This window comes from Tursiops truncatus, chromosome 1 (assembly GCF_011762595.2).
Source record: "Tursiops truncatus isolate mTurTru1 chromosome 1, mTurTru1.mat.Y, whole genome shotgun sequence".
Lineage (NCBI taxonomy): Eukaryota > Metazoa > Chordata > Mammalia > Artiodactyla > Delphinidae > Tursiops > Tursiops truncatus.
Window position 1 is genome coordinate 40,839,967 of NC_047034.1, and position 21,731 is coordinate 40,861,697.

Genomic DNA, 21,731 nt, shown 5'->3' on the forward strand with positions numbered 1-21,731 from the left:
AAAGTTTATCAATTTTGTTTATCTTCTCAATGAACCATATTTTAATTTTATTGATCTTTGCTATTGTTTTCTTTGTTTCTATTTCATTTATTTCTGCTCTGATCTTTATGATTTCTTTCCTTCTACTAACTTTGGGTTTTGTTTATTCTTCTTTCTCTAGTTCCTTTAGGTGTAAGGTTAAATTGTTTATTTGAGATTTTTCTTGCTTCTTGAGGTAGGCTTATATTGCTATAAACTTCCCTCTTAGAACTGCTTTTGCTGCATCCCATAGGTTTTGAGCCATTGTGTTTTTATTGTCATTTGTTTGTAGGTATTTTTTTATTTCCTCTTTGATTTCTTCAGTGATCTCTTGGTTATTAAGTAGTGTATTAGTTAGCCTCCATGTGTTTGTATTTTTTATGTTTTTTCCCCTGTAATTGGTTTCTAATCTCATAGCATTGTGGTCGGAAAAGATGCTTGATATGATTTCTATTTTCTTAAATTTACTGAGGCTTGATTTGTGACCCAAGATGTGATCTATCCTGGAGAATGTTCTGTGTGCACTTGAGAAGGAAGTGTAATTTGCAGTTTTTGGATGGAATATCCTATAAATATCAATTAAATCTATCTGGTCTATTGTGTAATTTAAAGCTTGTGTTTCCTTATTAATTTTCTGTCTGGATGATGTGTCCATTGGTGTAAGTGAGGTGTTATTAAAGTCCCACACTTTTATTGTGTTACTCTCGATTTCCTCTTTTATAGCTGTTGGCATTTGCCTTATGTATTGAGGTGCTCCTCTTTGGGTGCATATATATTTATAATTGTAATGTCTTCTTCTTGGATTGGTCCCTTGATCATCATGTAGTGTCCTTCCTTGTCTCTTTTTTTTTTTTTTTAGCGGTACGTGGGCCTGTCACTGTTGCGGCCTCTCCCATTGCGGAGCCAGGCTCCGGACGCACAGGCTCAGCGGCCATGGCTCATGGGCCCAGCAGCTGCGTGGCATGTGGGATCCTCCCGGACCGGGGCACGAACCTGTGTCCCCTGCATTGGCAGGCAGACTCTCAAGCACTGCGCCACCAGGGAAGCCCCTTCCTTGTCTCTTGTAACATTCTTTATTTTAAAGTCTATTTTATCTGATATGAGTATTGCTACTCCAGCTTTCTTTTGATTTCCATTTGCTTGGAATATCTTTTTCCATTCCCTCACTTTCAGTCTGTATGTGTCCCTAGGTCTGAAGTGGATCTCTTGTAGCTAGCATATATATGGGTCTTATTTTTGTATCCATTCAGTGAGCCTGTGCCTTTTGGTTGGAGCACTTAATCCATTCATGTTTAAGGTAATTATCGATATGTATGTTCCTATTACCATTTTCTTAATTGTTTTGTGTTTGTTTTTGTAGGTCCTTTTTGTCTTTTGTGTTTTCCACTTAAAGAAGTTCCTTTAGCATTTGTTGTAGAGCTGGTTTGGTGGTGCTGAATTCTTTGAGCCTTTCCTTGTCTGTAAAGTTTTTGATTCCTCCATCGAATCTGAATGAGATCCTTGCCGGGTAGAGTAATCTTGGTTGTAGGTGCTTTCCTTTCATCACTTTAAATATATCGTGCCACTCTGTTCTGGCTTGTAGAGTTTCTGCTGAGAAATCAATTGTTAACCTTATGGGGGTTCTCTTGTATATTATTTGTCGTTTTTCCCTTGTTGCTTTTAATAATTTTTCTTTGTCTTTAATTTTTGTCAGTTTGATTACTATGTGTCTCGGCGTGTTTCTCTTTGGGTTTATCCTGCCTGGGACTCTCTATGCTTCCTGGACTTGGGTGGCTATTTCCTTTCCCATGTTAGGGAAGTTTTCAACTATAATCTCTTCAAATATTTTCTCAGGTCCTTTCTTTCTCTCTTCTCCTTCTGGGACCCCTATAATGAGAATGTTGGTGCGTTTAATGTTGTCTCACAGGTCTCTTAGGCTGTCTTCATTTGTTTTCATTTTTTTTTTCTTTATTCTGTTCCACGGCAGTGAATTCCACCATTCTGTCTTCCAGTTCACTTATCTGTTCTTCTGCCTCAATTATTCTGCTATTGATTCCTTCTAGTGTATTTTTCGTTTCAATTATTGTATTGTCATCTCTGTTTGTTCTTTAATTCTTCTAGGTGTTTGTTCTTTAACTCTTCTAGGTCCTTGTTAAACATTTCTTGCATCTTCTTGATCTCCATTCTTTTTCCGAGGTCCTGGATCATCTTCACTACCATTATTCTGAATTCTTTTTCTGGAAGGTTGCCTACCTTCAGTTCATTTAATTGTTTTTCTGGGGTTTTATCTTGTTCCTTCATCTGGTACAAAGTACTCTGCCTTTTCATTTTGTCTATCTTTCTGTGAATGTGGTTTTCGTTCCAGAGGCTGCAGGATTGTAGTTCTTGTTTCTGCTGTCTGCCAGCGCTGTCTTCTTTTGTGAGTTCTCCCAGGGTACTTTAGGTCCTTTATAAATTATAGTTGTGACCACCATAAGCATATGGAAAGTGTCATCAATAATTCCTTTCTTTGACCCCGTGCAAACTGTCATCTATTTTGACTACTGTATCAACGTCTCATCCTTCTAGGTCTTTCAGCATAGCAGACAGATATTCCTCCTAACACTGTAGCTTTGACTGCAGGCACCAACACATTGTGTTCCCTTCAGAGTTTTCTGACACAGTATTCTTTTGTCCTTATATTAACACTGTTTATTAACCAATACCCCCTATTTCTGTCTTACTTGCCTTCAGAAGTCACTCACTGCTATTCTTTTCTTTATATTTTTGGGGGGCAGTGCACACAAGAGTACATAATTGTTTTATAAGTTGTAACAAGTTATGCTGTGACCTAAACTCTTACCCTTTTACTGGGATTACTTCCCCCCACCCCTTTTCTTAGTGGAAATTATTAAACACAAAAGTAGAACATTTAATTTAATGAATTCCTAAGTACCCATGATCACCCAGCTTCAACAATTACCAACAGTTCACCAATCTTGCTTTTATTTCCTCTGCATTTTTCCTGGAATATTTTACCTTTTTAATTTTTTTTTTTTTTTTTTTTTTGGCTTTGGCCACGCTGCAGCTTGTGGTATCTTAGTTCCCTAACCAGGGATCGAACCCGGGCCCTTGGCAGTGAAAGCACAGAGTCCTAACCACTGGACAGCCACGGAATTCCCTGGAATATTTTAAAGCAAATACCAGATGTTATATCATCTCATAATTAAATACTTCAGTTCCTTTTCTTAATTTTGGTTACCTCCACTGCTTAACTTAAACCTAAAATTCATAACTAGGAAGCAGAGAAAATATAGTGGCTCACTGTTATCTAGTAGAGCAAATTCATTTCTTTAGCCTATCATTTAAGGTGGCTTCTTTCCTTCTTTTATACCTCATTGTTTCCCAATACAAAATTCTCTTTTAGCCAAATTTATAACCAACCCTGTGTCACATACACAGACACACAAACATGCCTTCACATGCACATACACTGTTAATTCTCATCTCTGTAATACATTTTGTGCCATTATTTCTTTTACCTGAAATGTGTCCTTTTTTTCCTTAAGCAGTCCTATAAGAGCTAGCTTAACGTTTACCTCACCTATTGTTCATTGTATTATTCATTCATTTATTCATTTATCCTACCAATAATTATCAAGTATCTACTAAATGTATAATAGTGCCCTAGATGCTGGGTGGATTAGAAAGAAGCATGATACATGATTTCCACCCTGAAATAATTATAATTCAATTGAGGAGATTATGTAAACCTCTGAAAAGTAAACAATAGTGTAAAAGTTATTTATCAGAAAGATAACGACATAAGAGAAGTTGTATGGCAAGTGCATGCTAAAGGCCTTCAGAATACATAATTGGGACAAGATACAAGAAAGGAAGGGGTGTGGGTGGCAGGGAGGGCATCACAGCAAAGATGGTGGTTGAGGCTGGCCTTGAAGGACAGGTTAGATTTGGATAGACAAGGGGGAAGAGGGTAATGGCATGAGCAAGGGCCTTAGACGGCACCGTCTCTGACTATTCTGATTTCTGTGGAGCTTTTATGTGTTTTATTTAGCACCTGGTTATGCATAACTAATTAGGTAAAAATTTGTTTAGTTGTTTGAAATTTGTAAAGGACTTCCATATATATTATTTCAGCTAAATTTTTGAGATGGAAAGATTATTATACTTGTTTTAAAAATAAAGACTCTGAGTTCTCATTTATTTTTTAAAAAAATATATTTAAATATTTATTTATTTGGCTGTGCCAGGTCTTTTTTTTTTTTGGCTGCATTGGGTCTTCATTGCTCAGTGCAGGCTTCTCATTGCGGTGGCTTCTCTTGTTGCGGAGCATGGGCTCTAGGCGTGCAGGCTTCAGTAGTTGCAGCACGCAGGCTCAGCTGTTGTGGTGCACAAGCTTAGTTGCTCCATTGCATGTGGGATCTTCCCAGACCAGGGACTGAACCCATGTCCCCTGCATTGGCAGGCGGACTCTTAACCACTGTGACGCCAAGGAAGTCCCTGTGCCAGGTTTTAGTTGTGGCACGTGGGATCTTTGTTGCCGCATACGGGATTTTCATTGTAGCATGAGGGATCTTTAGTTGTGGCATGCAGGAATCTTTTAGTTGCGGCATGTGGGCTCTTAGTTGTGGCATGCGGGATCTGGTTCCCTGACCAAGGATCGAACCAGGGCCCCCTACATTGGGAGCATGGAGTCTTAACCACCAGACCACCAGGGAAGTCCCCTGAGTTCTCATTTCTTAATTCTAAATTTTATTTGTATAGGATTTAAAAGGTACAAAGGACATACAATGAAAAGTCAGTCTTCTCCCATCTCTATCCCCAGGTCATCCACTCCCTGGAAGGAATCACTGTTACCACCTGCAACTTATTTGTTATCATCTGCAATTTATTTGTGAGGCTAGTATAACCTTGATATCAAAATCAGACAGGGACAGTGTAAGAGAAAAATTTTAGGCCAGTTTTACCTATGAACCTAGATGTAAAAATCCAAAATAAAATATTAGAAAACCTAATCCAGCTATTTATAAAAATGATAGTGCATCCTGATGAAGTTTGGTTTATCTCAGGAGTGAGAAATGATTTAGTACTAGAAATGTATGCATATAATTGACCACAGTAAGAGATCAAAGAGGAAAATTTACCCAATGGCTGAGGAAAAAGCATTTGATAGAATACAATACCCATTGGTTAAAGACTCTTAGCCAATTGTGAGAAAAATGAACTTTCTGAACCTGATAAAGTTTATCTACAAAAACCCTATAGCAAACATCATTCCAAAGGCAGAACCTTAGGAACATTACCCTTAAAAATCAATAAGAAGGGCTTCCCTGGTGGCGCAGTGGTTGAGAGTCCGCCTGCCGATGCAGGGGACACGCGTTCGTGCCCTGGTCCGGGAAGATCCCACATGCCGCGGAGCGGCTGGGCCCGTGAGCCATGGCCGCTGAGCCTGCGCGTCTGGAGCCTGTGCTCCGTAACGGGAGAGGCCACAACAGTGAGAGGCCCGCGTACTGCAAAAAAAAAAAAAAAAAAAAAAAAAAAAAAATCAGAAGTATCCCTTAAAACAAGGATGCCTATTGTCACCACTTCTATTCAACATCCAACTGAAAGTTCTGGCTGGCGCACTAATACAGGAAAAATGAAAAGTATATGAATTGGAAAGAAAAAAGATGCTATTATTCACAGATAATATGATCATGTATACCAGAGGTCAGCAAACTGTCTTAGGAGCCAAATCTGGCCATTGCCGATTTTTATAAAGTTGTGTTCGCTTACATATTGTCTATGGCTGCTTTTGAACTACAGGAGCAGCAGAGTAGCCACATCAGAGACCATATAGCCTGCAAAGCTAAAATATTTACTGTCTGGTCTTTTACAGAAAATGTTTTTGCTAACCCCATGGTCTACAAAATAATTCAAGAGAACCTACAGACTGTATTAGAACTAATAAGGATGGGTTCAGAAAGATTATGAGATACCTAACAATGTGAAAATATCAATTGCATTCTTATAAAAAGATACATTTTATAATAGCAACTAAAAGTATAAGATGTGTAGGAATAAATCTACCAAAAAGAACTTAATGTAAATCAGCTATACTTAAATATTAAAAAATAACTTTATAAATTATAAAACATTGAAAGACATAAGAGAAGACCTCAGTTAAGTGGAGGGATATACCATGTTTTTGGAAGACTCAAGATTGTAATAATGTCAGTTAACCTTACAGGACCACTGTATTAACAAATGTCAATTATGGATTTGGACTGATGGAAAGGCCAGACACAGACACAGTCTTCAGAAACTGAACAGAGTTTACTTGTTGAAGGAATTAGAAAGAGGGAGTTGGGAAACCCTGTGGAGAGTTCAATAATATTCCCCAGGACAGTTGGAGAAGTTTCTTGACTTATTCATCACCGAAGGGGTGCATAGTTAGGGATCATAATGTCTGAATGAGTGAGAGTCATATCACACCTTTTGGAATTGTTCCTGTTCCCCTCCATGCCTAGTATTATATACAAAAGATTGGAGCAGACTTGTACATGGGATAGTCTGGATAGGCACTACACTCCTAGGACAGGTTTTCAGGATATTTTAGTGTCCAAAACTCAGGAACCAAATAAACCAAGAAACTTTTTTTTTTTTTTTTTTTTTTGAGTTAGGGCTATTTGGAGAAAGCATGATCCCTCACTGTTCCCATCTGTAGCTACTTGCTATCTGAAACTCAGACAAATACCATACTCTAGATTCAGCTAACAGTATTCTTTGCTATTATAATTCTTTCTCCAGATTCTGGCTATCCTCACTGAGGTCTGGAATAGATTTGAGATCACCGTAGGGTACAGTGCAGTAGAGTACACTCAAGCCTCAGCACAGGCCTCCTTTATTTTCCTTGGCCTCCTCAGGCTAACCTCGCTGGGTCCCTGTGCATTCCTGAGCTCAGTGGGAAGAGAGTAACAAAGGCTAGTTACCCAGGGGTTTTTGATAACATCTTTAGACCTAGGCCTCATCTTGCAATCTCCAACTTAAACAGGGTTTGTAATAAAACTTGGCTAATTCTGAAATTACTGTGAGATAAGTAAGGGCCAAGAACAACAATGGTAATTTTGATAAAGAACAAGGTAAGGAACTAATTCTCAGATATCAAGATTTATAGAGCACTGGTAATCAAGATGTCATGTATTAGTAAGGGATAGGCAATTAGATCACTGGAACAGAATAGAGAGCCCAGGGACCTAGCCCTGTGTATCAGTTGGCATAGGCTAGGTTGTATTATAGCAATGAAACCCCACCAAAAAAAATCTTAGTGGCCAAACACATCAAAAATTTATTTCTTGCCGATGCTACCTGTTCACTGTGAGTAGGCAGCAAATTACTCAGGGATCCAGGCACATGTCTCCATGATTACTCAGGTAGGAAATGAGAAGTATCACTTTTACTCACCTTTAAAGTCCTATGGCCATGCCACTAAGTGCCTGTATAGAGAAAAACTAGAATATTTGCAGACAGCTGTGATGACTAGAACATTATGCATATATGAAAACTTGATATTTGTAGAAGAGAATCTACATAGTAAATTGTCCTGGGACAATCAATTAGCCATAGAGGAAAAATAAGGTGAAATTAGAAAATGAATTGTGGATTAAAGATCAAAGGGTAAAAATCAGAGCTTTAATTTTTTTTTTTTTTTTGGCCACGCAGCACAGCATGCAGGATCTTAGTTCCCTGACCAGGGCAGGGATTGAACCCGTGCCTCCTGCAGTGGAAGTGTGGCGTCTTAACCACTGGACCTCCAGGGAAGTCCCCAGAACTTTAATGTTTTAGAAGCAATAAAGGGAAGGGAAGGGAACCATCTTTAGTATTCTTAAAAGAATTTCCTAATGCAAAAAACATAAACCCTAAATAAAAAGATTGATAAATATATACATTAAACTAATGATATTTTCTAAAAGGACATGACATAGGCTATGAGAAAATGTCTGCAATGCATATAACCAACAAAGGCTTCGTACTCACAATATAAAAGTGACCCCTATTAATCACTAAGAAAAGAGCAAACAGTCTGGGGAAATCAGAAGGCATTTATATGTTTGTGTGTGTGTATATTGCTCATGTATGATGCTCAACCTTACTAGTAATTGAGGAAATCCGAATCAAAACCAAAGTAAGATACAATATCCCACACATTCAAATTGGCAAAAAAAAAATTTTTTTTAATCTGATGCAAACAAATTTGGCAAGGATGTAGAGTAAAGGAACTCTGTTGGTAGTACAGTAAGTCCCCTACATATGAACCTTCAAGTTGTGAACTTTCAAAGATGCAAACGTGCATTCCATCAATGTCAGGTGTGAGTGAAGTTGCAGCTTATCCCCCGTCTCCTATTGCTGACGATCCTTCAGCTCTACCATCTCCCACCTCCTCTCCCTCCTCCAGTCAGTAACTCTTCTTCCCTGTCACTTGATGCCAGCCCCTGTATGTCAGCTGTTGTACTGTACTACTGTACTTTTCAAGGTACTGTACTGTAAGATTAAAAATGTTTTCTTTATTTTTTGTTTTTTATGTATTATTTGTGTGAAAAGTATTATAAACCCATTACAGTACAGTACTATATAGCTGATTGTGTCACTTGGGTACCTAGGCTAACTTTGCTGGACTCACGAACAAATTGGACTTACAAACCCACTCTCGGAACGGAACTCGTTCATATGTAGGGGACTTACTATATAAACTGGCACACCCATTTGGAAGAGTAGTTTGGCTATATCTAGAAAGTAGAAGTTTTACTCCCAGGTACATACTTAGAGAAACCCTTATACATAAGAACAAAAACATAGTATTTATTGCAACATTGTTTTAAATAGCAAAAAACTGGAAAAAGCCTTAACATGTCTATTGGCTTAGGACAAGAGATAATTAAATGGAAGTATGTTCACACAATGTACTATTATACACCAGAGAAAACTGATGAGCTAGAACTAAAAGTATCAACATGGTTAAATCTCAAAACCATGATATTGAGTGATATGAGCAAATTGCAGCTGGGTACTAATACCATATTATTTATATAAAATTTAAATACATGCAGAATAATTCTAACTGTTGTGTATTGATACACATGTTATAATATCTACGATGATAAACACCAAGATCAGGATGGGGATTACCTCTGAGGAAGAATAGGATTAAGGAAGGTCTAAAAAAATGAATCTACAGCAAAGATGGCAAAATGTTAATGTTTAGCAAGAGGGTGATGAGTAAGGGTATTTGTTAAATTAGTCTCTGTACTATTTTGTATGCTTGAAATATTTAATAATAGAAAAACAATAAACTTAAATTTCAGCTAGGTTAAAAGACTTAGACCTAAAGTTATACAACATATGTGAAGAAACTCCATGATTCAAACCTAGTCATATGATTCCTGATAACCAGCTGTTTTTATTTTTCCTTTTAAAGTATTCTTTAATTAACATTGTCTTACTAATTGCCTTATAAGTCTTCGATGCAGGGGTGAGATCTCTGAAAGAGGGATTCTGTCTTAATGCTTAAACATTCATTAGCTTGTGCAGGCGCTCAGGAAGCAATCCGTTGCTAGATTGCTGTATACAATGTTATGCATGGGACTGTGATTTCTGGTCCATATTGTCTGAATCTAAATAATAGTAAATGATGTAATGACAGAATTGTACAATCACAATCTCTAGTAAGTTTAGGTGTTACGTTGATCAGTCCACATCCTGAAAGGGAATAGCAAGAGGTCTTAATTTTTTCTGTCAACTGTCTAAGAAGACATTATATTTTCACAGCTGTCACAGAGTGTTCCATATTACTTTATGAACTAGTACATGGTACATTGATAGTTTTCTCTTTATTTATTGTAGGTATCATGACTGGAGCATTTTATTCAGTCTCAACATTATTAAATCAAATTATACTGACATACTATAAGGTAAGCTTCTGCCTATATTGTGTTGCATGCCTGGCCAAGAATTTTTCTTTAGCAATATAATTCCTGTTAGCACGATCATAAGGCTAAAGATTTATGACCTTGTTGCTGTAAAAGATTTATATTTGTTTTCACTGAGAATACATTTAATCCAGTTTATAAAACAACATGGAAAGCAGAAGTCATTCTTGCTTTGACAATACCTCAGTCTTTTAAAAAAATTTTTTTTAAAGAGGTAGTGTGTCTGGTTATATGAAAAAAGACAAAGAACAAACTTTAAAAAAAACCAACACAAATATAAAGATGTAAATATCAAGCTCTGATCTCTCTTTGCTTTTGAAAGGAGAATGCAGTTGTAGTATGTAAAAGCTATCAGCTTAACTTCCTTTTCAGACATCTGTGAATTACTTAAGAATTCTAACAAAAATTACTGTACTTTCTAACCATGAAAGATCAAGAAAAATTCCCTTTTTGATTTCTCCCATATATCAGGGTTTTTTTTTCTGTTTTAATGTAGAATGTCCTTTAACATGTGCTTTACCTTCCTCTACCCCATTCACCTTAACACATGTACTGAATTCTTCATGTTATATTGTATGCTTAATTTTATCTGCTATTTCCGTTGACTTTGAGAAGGTATTGGAATGTGAAGGATCTGTTTGAATTAGAAGTATCTGATCAACTTCTTTTGAAAAACATTTTAAGGGAGAAGAAGTGAATGCTGGAAGGATTGGGCTGACGCTAGTGTTAGCTGGAATGGTGGGCTCTATTCTTTGTGGTTTATGGCTGGATTATACCAAAACATACAAGTAAGTGAAAGTAGGCAAATGTATGGTGTACAACCTAAGGTATTTTGGTTTTGAAGGAACCTTTACTTTTTATTTTAAGAAATTTACAAACAGTTATTATTACTAAAAGACTTGGATTCTAGACACTCTTAGGTTCCCTTAACTTCTGAATACAGTAGTCTCTGTATTATCTTATCGGTCTTGTTTATTTCAACTTTGAGAAATTGGATACCTTATGAACTCTCCTCCCCTCTAATAATACTCACATATACCTCTTCAGAATGGATCATTTCTATTCTAAAAAGGGCCCTTTCTGAGAAACATTTGACTTCTGACAGAGACTTTATATTGCTCTTTTCTCATGTTATGAACTTAAAAACAAACAAAAAGTTGTTCTTTCCTATCAGAAGACTTTTTGGTAAAAATTGTTTGGCTAAAATGCCCCCAAACTGTAGTTCCACTTAACTATTATACTGTAATACATAATATGAAGATGCTATATTAATTGTACATCTATGTGGAACCAGAAAAATGCTAATACAAAAGAAAAAGTGAGTAATACCAACTAGGAGACTGAGAAAGGGGTTTCAGAGGCAGCAACTTTTGCACTGGGCCTTAAAAGAATAGCTATATTTCAAAAAAAAGAAGAAGAAGAATAGCTACATTTCTTAACAGACAGAAACTTCCCATCTGTTTGGTAGAAATGAATGAATGGAACTATGAATGAATGAAGTAATGGAACTATGTCCTCTGCGCCTTTCAAGGCCTAAGATATATTTGATACCATTATCTAAACCCTTTCAACGTACTGCTGATCTTGAAATTCTCCAAGATAGTTCTCGTGTAATTTAAGACAGCACTTAACTGTGGCTTCATTATTACGTAATGGTAGCTTAGAGTAAGACCCATTAAATTTGTAGATGAAGGGAGCATATGTAAAGGATTTATATTTATTAAAATCTTTGGTCCATTTTATAATTAGGAAACTGGATTGGCATAGAAATTTTCTTTGTTGCCCTGGCTTTCTTCTCAGGATAACTGCCATTCATTCACCAAGTTCCTGGTTTTTTTTTTGGTTTGGTTTGGTTATTTTTGTGGTACGCGGGCCTCTCACTGCTGTGGCCTCTCCCGTTGTGGAGCACAGGCCCCGGACGTGCAGACCCAGCGGCCACGGCCCACGGGCCCAGCCGCTCCGCAGCACGCGGGATCCTCCCGGACCGGGGCGCAAACCCGCGTCCCCTGCATCGGCAGGCGGACTCTCAACCACTGTGCCACCAGGGAAGCCCAATGGGAAGTAATATTTGATCCCTGTCCTTAGGATCAGGTGTTCCTGATAAGGTGTTCACATATGTACAGTTAAATAATAATATAACAGACTAAAATAGATGTCAAGTGCCAATTATGTAGATAGAAAATGATTAGGGAGTTTGGAAGAAAGGAGAATCTTGTAAGCTGCAGTGGTTAGGAAAAGCATTTTGGAAGAGGCGGAATTTGATCTGTATCTTGAAATACGGATAGGGAACTATCCCATTTGGTGGCACAAAAATGATTTTATCCTTATGAGTTTTCCTTCTTGTCTGAGCATTGGATATGATGTGAGTTTTGTTGTCTGTTGCTGTTGAAACTTAAATTTAATCTTTCAAGTCCATGCCTTGGTGGAAACATTTTCCATAGATAAGAAGGGGTTAATCTTGAAATCTGAAGAATTTATTACCGTATGGACAGAGCATAGCTAGACATGATTTTTATATGCCTAAGAAAATCGGACAAATTACTAACAATTTTGTTGTTTTTGTTTTAGACATACTACTTTGACAGTTTACATTTTGTCTTTTGTTGGAATGGTTATATTTACTTTCACACTAAACCTTGGACACATTATCATCGTGTTTGTCACTGGAGGGTTGCTTGGGTAAGCATCACATGTATTTAGGAGGAATGATAGCATGCTGTTATAATTCTGAAGTACCACTACGGTGGTTTTTAACTTTTTTAAGTTCATCCAAAAGTTCTTTAATATTTTATTTTTTTATTTTTATTTGTTTAACGTCTTTATTGGAGTATAATTGCTCAAAAGTTCTTTAATATTTTAAACTTTAAAAATCTGTCTTGTGCACGTCAATGTGTAGTTCTTTACAACTATAAAAAATTAGCTTAAAATTATTTTTTTGCTATACTGTAGGTGAAAAATGGATAAGCCTTACTTAATCCAAGTAACTTTACTTGGCTAGAAAGACAACTGACTTAGAAAACTAGGGGTAAATTTTTCTCAGGAAAAAAAATTAGAAACTGTTTTGCTTCCTAGTTCATGGTTTTGCTTCTCAGTTCTCATGTCCTTGGGTTAATTGGTGAATCATCATAGTGCCTTCCTTTCACATACCAACCTCAAAACATTCACTTACTTGGTAATTAGAATAGGTCTGAGAAGTTAAGCAATTGCATCAATATGTGATATTGTCCTTTTAATGATTCTTTCTGTGATTTTGGATTTATTTTCTTAGTTTCTTCATGACTGGTTACCTCCCCTTGGGTTTTGAATTTGCTGTTGAAATCACTTACCCTGAGTCTGAAGGTACTTCATCTGGTCTTCTTAATGCTGCTGCACAGGTAAACCTCTGATTTCTCTTAAATCTGAGACCATTAGTTTACCAAATAGTCTAGTGGATAATGAGTTTGACCATAGTTTTTGTTTTAAAAATTCTACCTTTCAATGCATGTTTCTAGAAGCCAAATCATTTGAATAAAATAGTTAAGAAAAGTTCTGGGGAAAACATTATATTTGTTTTAAAGAAGCAAACAATAAAAATATTTCTCTTACTTTATTTTAGATATTTGGAATTTTATTCACATTGGCACAAGGAAAGCTCACATCAGACTATAGTCCTACGGGAGGGAACATCTTCCTCTGTGTTTGGATGTTTGTAGGCATCATTTTAACAGGTAAATTAGGGAATTTGCCTGCCAAAGTACTCGTGTCATGTTGTCTTTATATTTAATTTTCATTTATATTGCTTCTCAAGGCTTGACAGAACTCAAGGAAAAAATGAGATAAAAAGCAGGATATTATTGTTTCCCTTCAAGGAGATGAATCTATGAATTCATTTTTCGGGTTTCAAATTCAATGCAATTACTATGCATAGAAAATAAAACCATTGTAACAAGTGTCAGTAAAGGCCTGGAATGGACAGACCTGGCCTCAAGTTGTGATTCTGCTGCTCACTAGCTGTGTGACTTTGAAAAGTTACTCAACCTCTCACATCCTCCCTTTCTCATTTATATAATAGGGTATTAAAAGCCTGCTTTATGATGGTTATACAATTTTTTGAATATAATTTTAAAAACACTGTATTGTATACATTAAAGGGGTAAATGTTATGATATGTGAATTGTATCTCAAAAAAATGTATATAGATGTAATATAAATATGGTAAAAATAGCAAAAAGAAAGGGGGAAATGCAACTATACTATTGCAAGATTTCTACATCTTTCTTGAAGTAATTCTATATAAAGTCTAAGAAGATTGTGATAAATTAAAGATGCACAGTGTACTCCCTAGAGCAACGAATAAAAAATAAACAATAACAAAAAAAGGCTGCCTTAGGGGGTTGCTGTGAGGATTAACTGAGATGGTTGATGAAGAGCTCCTAGTATAGTGTCTGGCACCTAGGACATGCCTGATCATGTATCACATAGGCTGCTTTTTTTTTTTTTTTTTTTTTTTTTGGTGTACGAGGGCCTCTCACTGCTGTGGCCTCTCCCGTTGCGGAGTACAGGCTCCGCGCAGGCTCAGCGGCCACGCCTCACGGGCATAGCCGCTCCGCGGCATGTGGGATCCTCCCAGACGGGGGCACGAACCCGTGTCCCCTGCGTCGGCAGGCGGACTCTCAACCACAGCGCCACCAGGGAAGCCCTGCTTTTTTTTTTCTTAAGATTTTTTTTTTTTTTTTGGCTGCGTCGGGTCTTAGTTGTGTGGCATGTGGGATCCTCCGCTGTGGCGTGCAGGCTCTTTGTTGCAGCACACTGGCTTCTCTCTAGTTGTGGCCCGTGGCTTGTGTGCTCAGTAGTTGCGGCACATGGACCTAGTTGCCCTGTGGCATGTGGGATCTTAGTTCCCTGACCAGGGATCAAACTCATGTCCCCTGCATTAGAAGGCAGATTCTCAACCACTGGACTTCCAGGGAAGTCCCCTTAAGATTTTTTTGATGTGGAGCATTTTTAAAGTCTTTATGGAATTTTTGCTTCTGTTTTATGTTTTGTTTTTTTGGCTGCGAGGCATGTGGGATCTTAGCTCCCCAACCACGGATCGAACCCACACCCCTTGCATTGGAAGGCGAAGTCTTAACCACTGGATCGCCAGGGAAGTCCCAGGCTGTTATAATGTGGTAACCATGGGACGAAGTCAAATGGTGGTGGTGGAAATAGCGTGTGGAATTATTTGCCAGTTCTTCTTAGGTTTAGTCAGAATAGACATGGGCAGGAAAGAGAATAGAGTGCCCGATCTCCAGAAAAAGAGCATGTAAAAGAACTTTTATCTATAGTTTGTCCAGGCACACGGGTGTAAGGATGAATTTTGGAGCAAGATTTATAGGGAATTCCCTTGCAGTCCAGTGGTTAGGACTCTGAGCTTTCACTGCCGGGGCCCGGGTTCGATCTCTGGTTAGGGAGCACAGATCCCACAAGCTGTGGGGTGTGGCCAAAAAAAAAAAAGCAAGATTTATATCCAGTAGTGCTTCCAGGCCCATGTTGGCCTCAACTGTTATTTCACTTTGTTAATTTCTTTCAGAGTCCCCTTGTCAACATGAGAGACAGAAGCCATGGAGACTTGAAGAGGGATTATTTTTTTGATCTGCTATAACTTGATTCAAGGATAGAATCTAGCAGAAAGATATGAATCAAGGCTTCTTTTTATATTCGTTTGAATACCTGATCATTCTTTTTGAAACCCCCAATATGATAAATGCTTACCAGTGATAAGCACTTATTTTGGAAATACACAGCCACCTAAGGTCACTATCATTCATTCATTACACTCAAAGGGACTAAATGTACCATTTCCTCAAAGAAAAACATCCTACCACGGAAGTGTTTTCTTCTTATTCTCTTCAGTTAGTAAAACAAAGCGTACAAAACTGAATGTTCTGTAACTGAATGTATGTAATTTAATACATTAACTGTCTTAACTACTGATCTGTCATAAATAATTCCATATTTATTCTTAATTTCCAGGGAAGTAACACCTAGCTATCAAATAGAGTGTTTCTGTTGCACCAAAAAAGGGAACAGTTTTGTGTTCTCTTTTCACATTATCTTATAGTAAGATTCATAAATGTTCATTCAAACAGGTGAAGTACAGAAAATTAATTAAGAAGTGAAAAAAAGATCTTTAAAATTAGTTTTACATTGATACTTTTGCCACCTAAAAATGCTAATTAATGTCTCTCATATGTTGAATGTTTTACTGGAGAGAGATGATGGATTTATATCCAGTAGTTATTTGTTTAAACAGAGGAAAGAAGGCTGGGAAATTCCTGAGGTGTGGTGAAGGTGGTACCTTTTCTTTTTACATTTTTTTGAGAATTGTTGGCAGATCTTGTTTTGACAGGGGAATTACCATTTAAATGCAGTGCATTCTGCTTTTCCAGTATTGACAGCTCTCTGTAAAGTCTATTATATAGGCTCCTTAGCCCATTTATGTCCATTAAAAAAAGTGTTTCTAAACACTTCACAGTGTTTCTAAATTCTATGATTAATATTAATGGTAAAGAAATCCACAGTTTCCCCCTAAGTAGCCTCTTTGATTTGGTGGATTATACAACAGTGTCGAACGGATCAGCCGATATCGATCATTGCTGCAATTTAAAGCATGCCGTTTTAATATCAAGCTGCTTGTAAATATGAGCTTGTTATACAACATCACTTTAAAATCATTTAAATGCATTCAGAAAGGCCATTTTACATATGTCCAATTAGTTCAGCGTAAATATCTGAATTTCTAAAATATTGGTATCAGTAATGGAACAGAATTCTAAGGGGCAGTGTGGATTTCTAAAGAAGCATTAGTCTAATTTTTAAGACTGATTTTACTTTCACCTTTCAGACTTTGCTTTATGACTGATTAGTTAACTACCCACAAACTTTTATCTTTTCTTGTTTTACACTCTCTTTTTGCAGTCTGTGGCCTTAACTACCACATTAATCTGTACCTCCAGACCCTGATCGCTTTTACATTTCAGACCAATATGTCTAATCATCTATTTATCTCTGGACCTGGATGTCCCATGGGATTTTATACTCAACCTATGCAGAACTGAACTCACCACCTTCCCAAGCACACCAATTCGTCTTGTATTTTCAGTTTCAATAACTAGGACCTCCATCCATTCAATTGCCCAAGCAAGTCACCCACTTCCCCCTCCCTAATCCCCATTTTTCATATCCTATCAAACCACTGAGTCTTTTTTTAAAAAATATTATTTACTTATTTATTTTTTGGCTGCGTTGGGTCTTATTTGAGGCACGCAGGGCTTTTGCTGAGGCATGCGGGCTCTTCGTTGCGGCGCTGGGCTTCTCTCTAGTTGTGGCGTGCGGGTTTTCTCTTCTCTAGTTGTGGCGCACAGGCTCCAGAGCATGTGGGTTCTGTAGTTTGCGGCACGCGGGCTCTCTCATTGAGGCGCACGAGCTTAGTAGTTCTGGCATGCGGGCTTAGTTGCCCCGCGGCATGTGGGATCTTAGTTCCCCGACCAGGGATCGAACCAGTGTCCCCTGCATTGGAAGGCGATTCTTTACCACTGGACCACCAGGGAAGTCCCTCAAACCACTGAGTCTTATTGGTTTGATTCTAAAATATCTCTGAAACCTGTCCTTATATCACCATTTCTCACACATGCAGGCTTTCCCACCTCTCGGCAGGATGAAAGCCTCTTGACTTGCCTTCCTGCCTCTAGCCTTGTTGCTGATGACATCCCCCGCACAGCTGCCAGACTGAGTTCCCTAACGCACAGACCTGATCATGTCCTCCTCTACTCAGACGCAATGTCATCCTGCCAACCCAGCCTCCCATCTTGCCACCTGCCTCTTGTACTTGATGTTCCGATGATCCCAAACTACCTCTAGTGCCAAGAATAGGCTGTACTCTTCCTGTCCTGGTCTCTTGGCATGTACTGGTTTCCGCCTGCCTAGAATGCCTTCCCCTCTCCTCTTATCTGCTTGACAAGTTCCAACTCATTTTTCAAGTTTCAGTTCAAACATATCTCCTCTGGTAAGCCTTTCCTGATTTCCTTCTGACATAGGCATTTTTTTCCCCACACTTCCGCTACACTGTGCATGCCTGCATTATTGGAGTTGTTATACAGTGTTATAATTGTTTGCATGTCAGTGTTTCCCTAGCCTGGAGTGTCCTTTAGGGAAAGAATGGTGCTTTTCATCTTTGTGTCTTGGTTCTTAGCATCCTGTATTTGTTCACTAATGAATGACTTGCTAATTAAGTTAATGGCTTAGAGAGATACTGTTATTTTTTCAGGCTACAAGAATGTTATGGCATATTATGGTACTGTAGAGTGCTAAATTTGACAGTATCAAAAAAGATTTTGTACTGCTTAGAAAAAAGTATATTTATACATACTCTACGGTAACTCCATTGATGCTTCTCTGTTTGCAGCATTAATCAAGTCCGATCTGAAAAGACACAATATAAATAAAGGAATTACAAATGGCGATATTAAAGCTGTAAGTAGTGAATATTTTTATGATTATACTATTGGGAAATGTGTGCCTAGAGTGAGTATAAACCCGTCTGCCCCATCAGCTGTTTTTTTAATTCCTGTGGCTCTGTCATAATGGCATATGCCAGATACGTACTGTAAATTTTTTATCCTCTTATTCTTTCTACAGGTACCAGTTGATAGCCCCACAGATGAAGAATCAAAAACTATTCTGATGTCCAAGCAATCAGAATCAGCAATTTGAGGTGAAAGGAAAAGTTAATATCATGTGATAATTGAGTAATAAAGCTTAGTTTATAGGTTGTGGGGAATGGACACTTACTTGAAAATTATTGTATGACTCCTGTATGCAGTTACTGTTCTTATTTGTTAATTTAAGCAATATTTTGCTTAAAATACTTTTGTTTACCTCATTTTAACACTACCATTTATCTAATGAGTGTCCCATCTTATATTATTGACCTAAAAGTAAGCTTCTTGACATTTGGTTTTTAAAAGTGAATGTTCTTTTTGTAGAAAATGGAAGCTTAGAAGGCTTTCTAAAATGATCATATGGAGGTCCAATCCCTTCAGGTCACATAGGAGTACATGCAATTTTTTTATATAAAACTATCCAGTGGAACCAAGTGTACAACGTATTCCTAATTATCTCCCTTTCCATTGTTCAGACCAGCTGTCCAAGCCCCCTCAGTGTGAATACAGTCTACGAATATGACACTTCTAACCCACCAAATGACACTATTGGGATGAGACTTCCAGATGACCTCTTAAGATTTTTCCCATTTCTTACATTCTTGTTAGAAAATACTTTGTAACAGGTACTGTCAGTGACCATAAAAACTTTTCTGTGTGCAGACGGAACCCATAACTTTGGTCTTAGGCATATGTTCTCATTAAGCGAAGTAGCTCAGACACAGACTCATTACCTTGAGTTCTTCTTTGTGCTGCCTTCCCATTCATCGTAAGAATGCTAACACTATATTTTTCCACTCCAACTTGATATAGAGTAGTTTTGTATCCACTACCTTTTTTTACTCTTTTTTTCTTCAATATATAACTTTCTAGTAAGAAAATTTCATCCTATGTGTTACTGGCTTTTTCATGATTTTTTGTATCACACCTTATACTTTTGCCTTGAAGATTCCTGAGATAAGGAACTCTGTAATAACTTCAGGTAGCCTAGGTATTCCCATTTAGTGGAGACCTCTTGAAATGCTGTCTGTTCTAATTCAGAAAATCATTCTTTATGGAATCTTTATCATTCTTTGAGGAATCCTGTGCCCAGGTCTGTGCTCCCTTAGTGTGTTGGGGGAGTGGATTCTTTTCTTCACCACAGAATGTGCATAGGCTCCAAACTGTTGGAACATCTGCTCTTTTACATGCTCAGGGTAAGGAGAATAGGACCAAATGCATTTCCACAGTGCCTACCACTGCGTTTTGTTTACAGTGAGAATCTCAATGTTGTTCATGTCCTGGCTCTCTAAGCTGATAGGGAATATCTTTAGAGTAATGGCATTTAAACAGCCATAATATTTATATTATGTCCACAGAAACACAAAAAGCCAATCAGGTATTCCCTTGAATATCCTTGAAGTGAATTAGCAATTCTGATTTGGGTGTACTATATGCATCGCTTTATACTGAAATTATAACATTCTCTGTAACCAAACGACAGTAAATTATGTGGAATCTTACCTTGGAGAACGTGTTACCAGAAGAACTTAGCTGGGAATCAGGAACTTCAGGTCTATGTCCTGGATCTGTTTCTAGTTTCCCTGTAAATCAGGCAGCACTTTCCTCATCTGTATAATGAATGTGTAAAATTTGATCTCAGAGATCTTTTTTGAATTTTAAATGCACTCATGGGGGGATAGACCAAATCATTGTACCACAGGAACTTAAATCTAGCTGTAGAAAAATTCCCTGGACAGTTGAATAAACAACTGTGGTTGTTACCTTGTAGATACAGGGAACTTAAAATCTGTTTTTAGAACTCCCCTGGTGGCACAGTGTTTAAGAATCCGCCTGCCAAGGCAGGGGACATGGGTTCAAGCCCTGGTCCGGGAAGATCCCACATCCTGTGGAGCGTCTAAGCCCGTGCACCACAAATACCGAGCCTGTGCTCTAGAGCCCGCGAGCTGCAACTACTGAGCCCGCGAGCCACAACTACTGAAACCCATGCACCTAGAGCCTGTGTCTGCAACAAGAGAAGCCACCACAATGAGAAGCCTGTGCACCACAACGAACAGTAGCCCCTGCTCACCACAACTAGAGAAAGCCCTCACGCAGCAACGAGACTTAACACAGCCAAAAATAAATTAATTTAAAAAATATGCATGACAAAATTTTTAAAAAATAAAATCAAATCTGTTTTTAGCCTTTTTGTTCAGTTGGTGATAGCTCAGGCAGAATATGCTGAATCATTAACTTCCTTAGATATTTACGTCACAGATTTTATGGCCAAAAATATATTTTAAGGTACCTCCTCTAAATAATTGTTTTTACTTTTAAACAGTCAATGTTATTTCAAATAATCATATACTTGTCAAGTTCCTGAGGTTTGAATAAATTACAGATAAAAGTTGGAATATTTTATTTCTAAAAAGCATATATACATATATGTCATATGTATTTTTCCTTGTTGATTAGAAAAAGAATGAAATATGATGTGACAAAACACAAAATGAATTGATAATTTTTCTGTATTTTGAATTAAATTTGTCTGTAATACATCAAACAAGAATGTCATGTAATTCTATGTCGTAGCTTTGGAATATGGAGTTGGTAACTATCACTTGTGTAAATTTTAATCAAGTGATTTTAGAAAGAAACTGGATGCTTTCAAAAGCTCTTGTATTTATAAATGTTGCAAATATAGCTTTTGCCTTTTGTGAATGTTGGAGAAATGTCTTTAAAAATGTGTTTTAAAAATATGTGTAAACATAGAGTATTGCCAGAAGAATGCCTGTCGGTCTTAAGTCATTTTTCATGTTCTGATTTTTGCTTTTTGTACTATTTAGCTGTATTCTTGTTCTTCAGTTATTTCAGACTTGAGATAAATTTATTTTTTTAAGGCTAATTTTGTGTGGCTTTTTTCTTTTTAAGTTATGATGTTTTAGTACACATGGGGAATGGAAAGGGATTATAACATTTCAGAATGGGCCAAGGGAGAGAGGTGGTTTGTGGAATACAGTAAGTCCCCTACATATGAACGAGTTCTCTTCCCAGAGCTCATCCCTAAGTCCAATTTGTTTGTAAGTCCAACAAAGTTATTTTCACT

General features: G+C 37.5%; 1 protein-coding gene across 3 annotated transcripts in view; it reads left to right on the plus strand.

Annotated features, from left to right (window-relative positions):
• Positions 1-21,530, plus strand: part of FLVCR1 (FLVCR choline and heme transporter 1) — a 38,337-nt gene extending 16,807 nt beyond the window's left edge. The window contains exons 4-11 of one of the 3 annotated variants that reach the window (XM_019918568.3): positions 9,877-9,944; positions 10,647-10,750; positions 12,531-12,641; positions 13,231-13,336; positions 13,558-13,669; positions 18,388-18,455; positions 18,621-18,696; positions 19,120-21,530. In XM_019918568.3, the coding sequence (XP_019774127.1) occupies positions 9,877-9,944; positions 10,647-10,750; positions 12,531-12,641; positions 13,231-13,336; positions 13,558-13,669; positions 18,388-18,455; positions 18,621-18,695 (644 nt within the window). In that variant the 3' untranslated portion in view covers position 18,696; positions 19,120-21,530. The other 2 variants (XM_073803203.1, XM_019918569.3) reach the window with 2 other exon arrangements.
• The last annotated feature ends 201 nt before the right edge of the window (positions 21,531-21,731 follow it).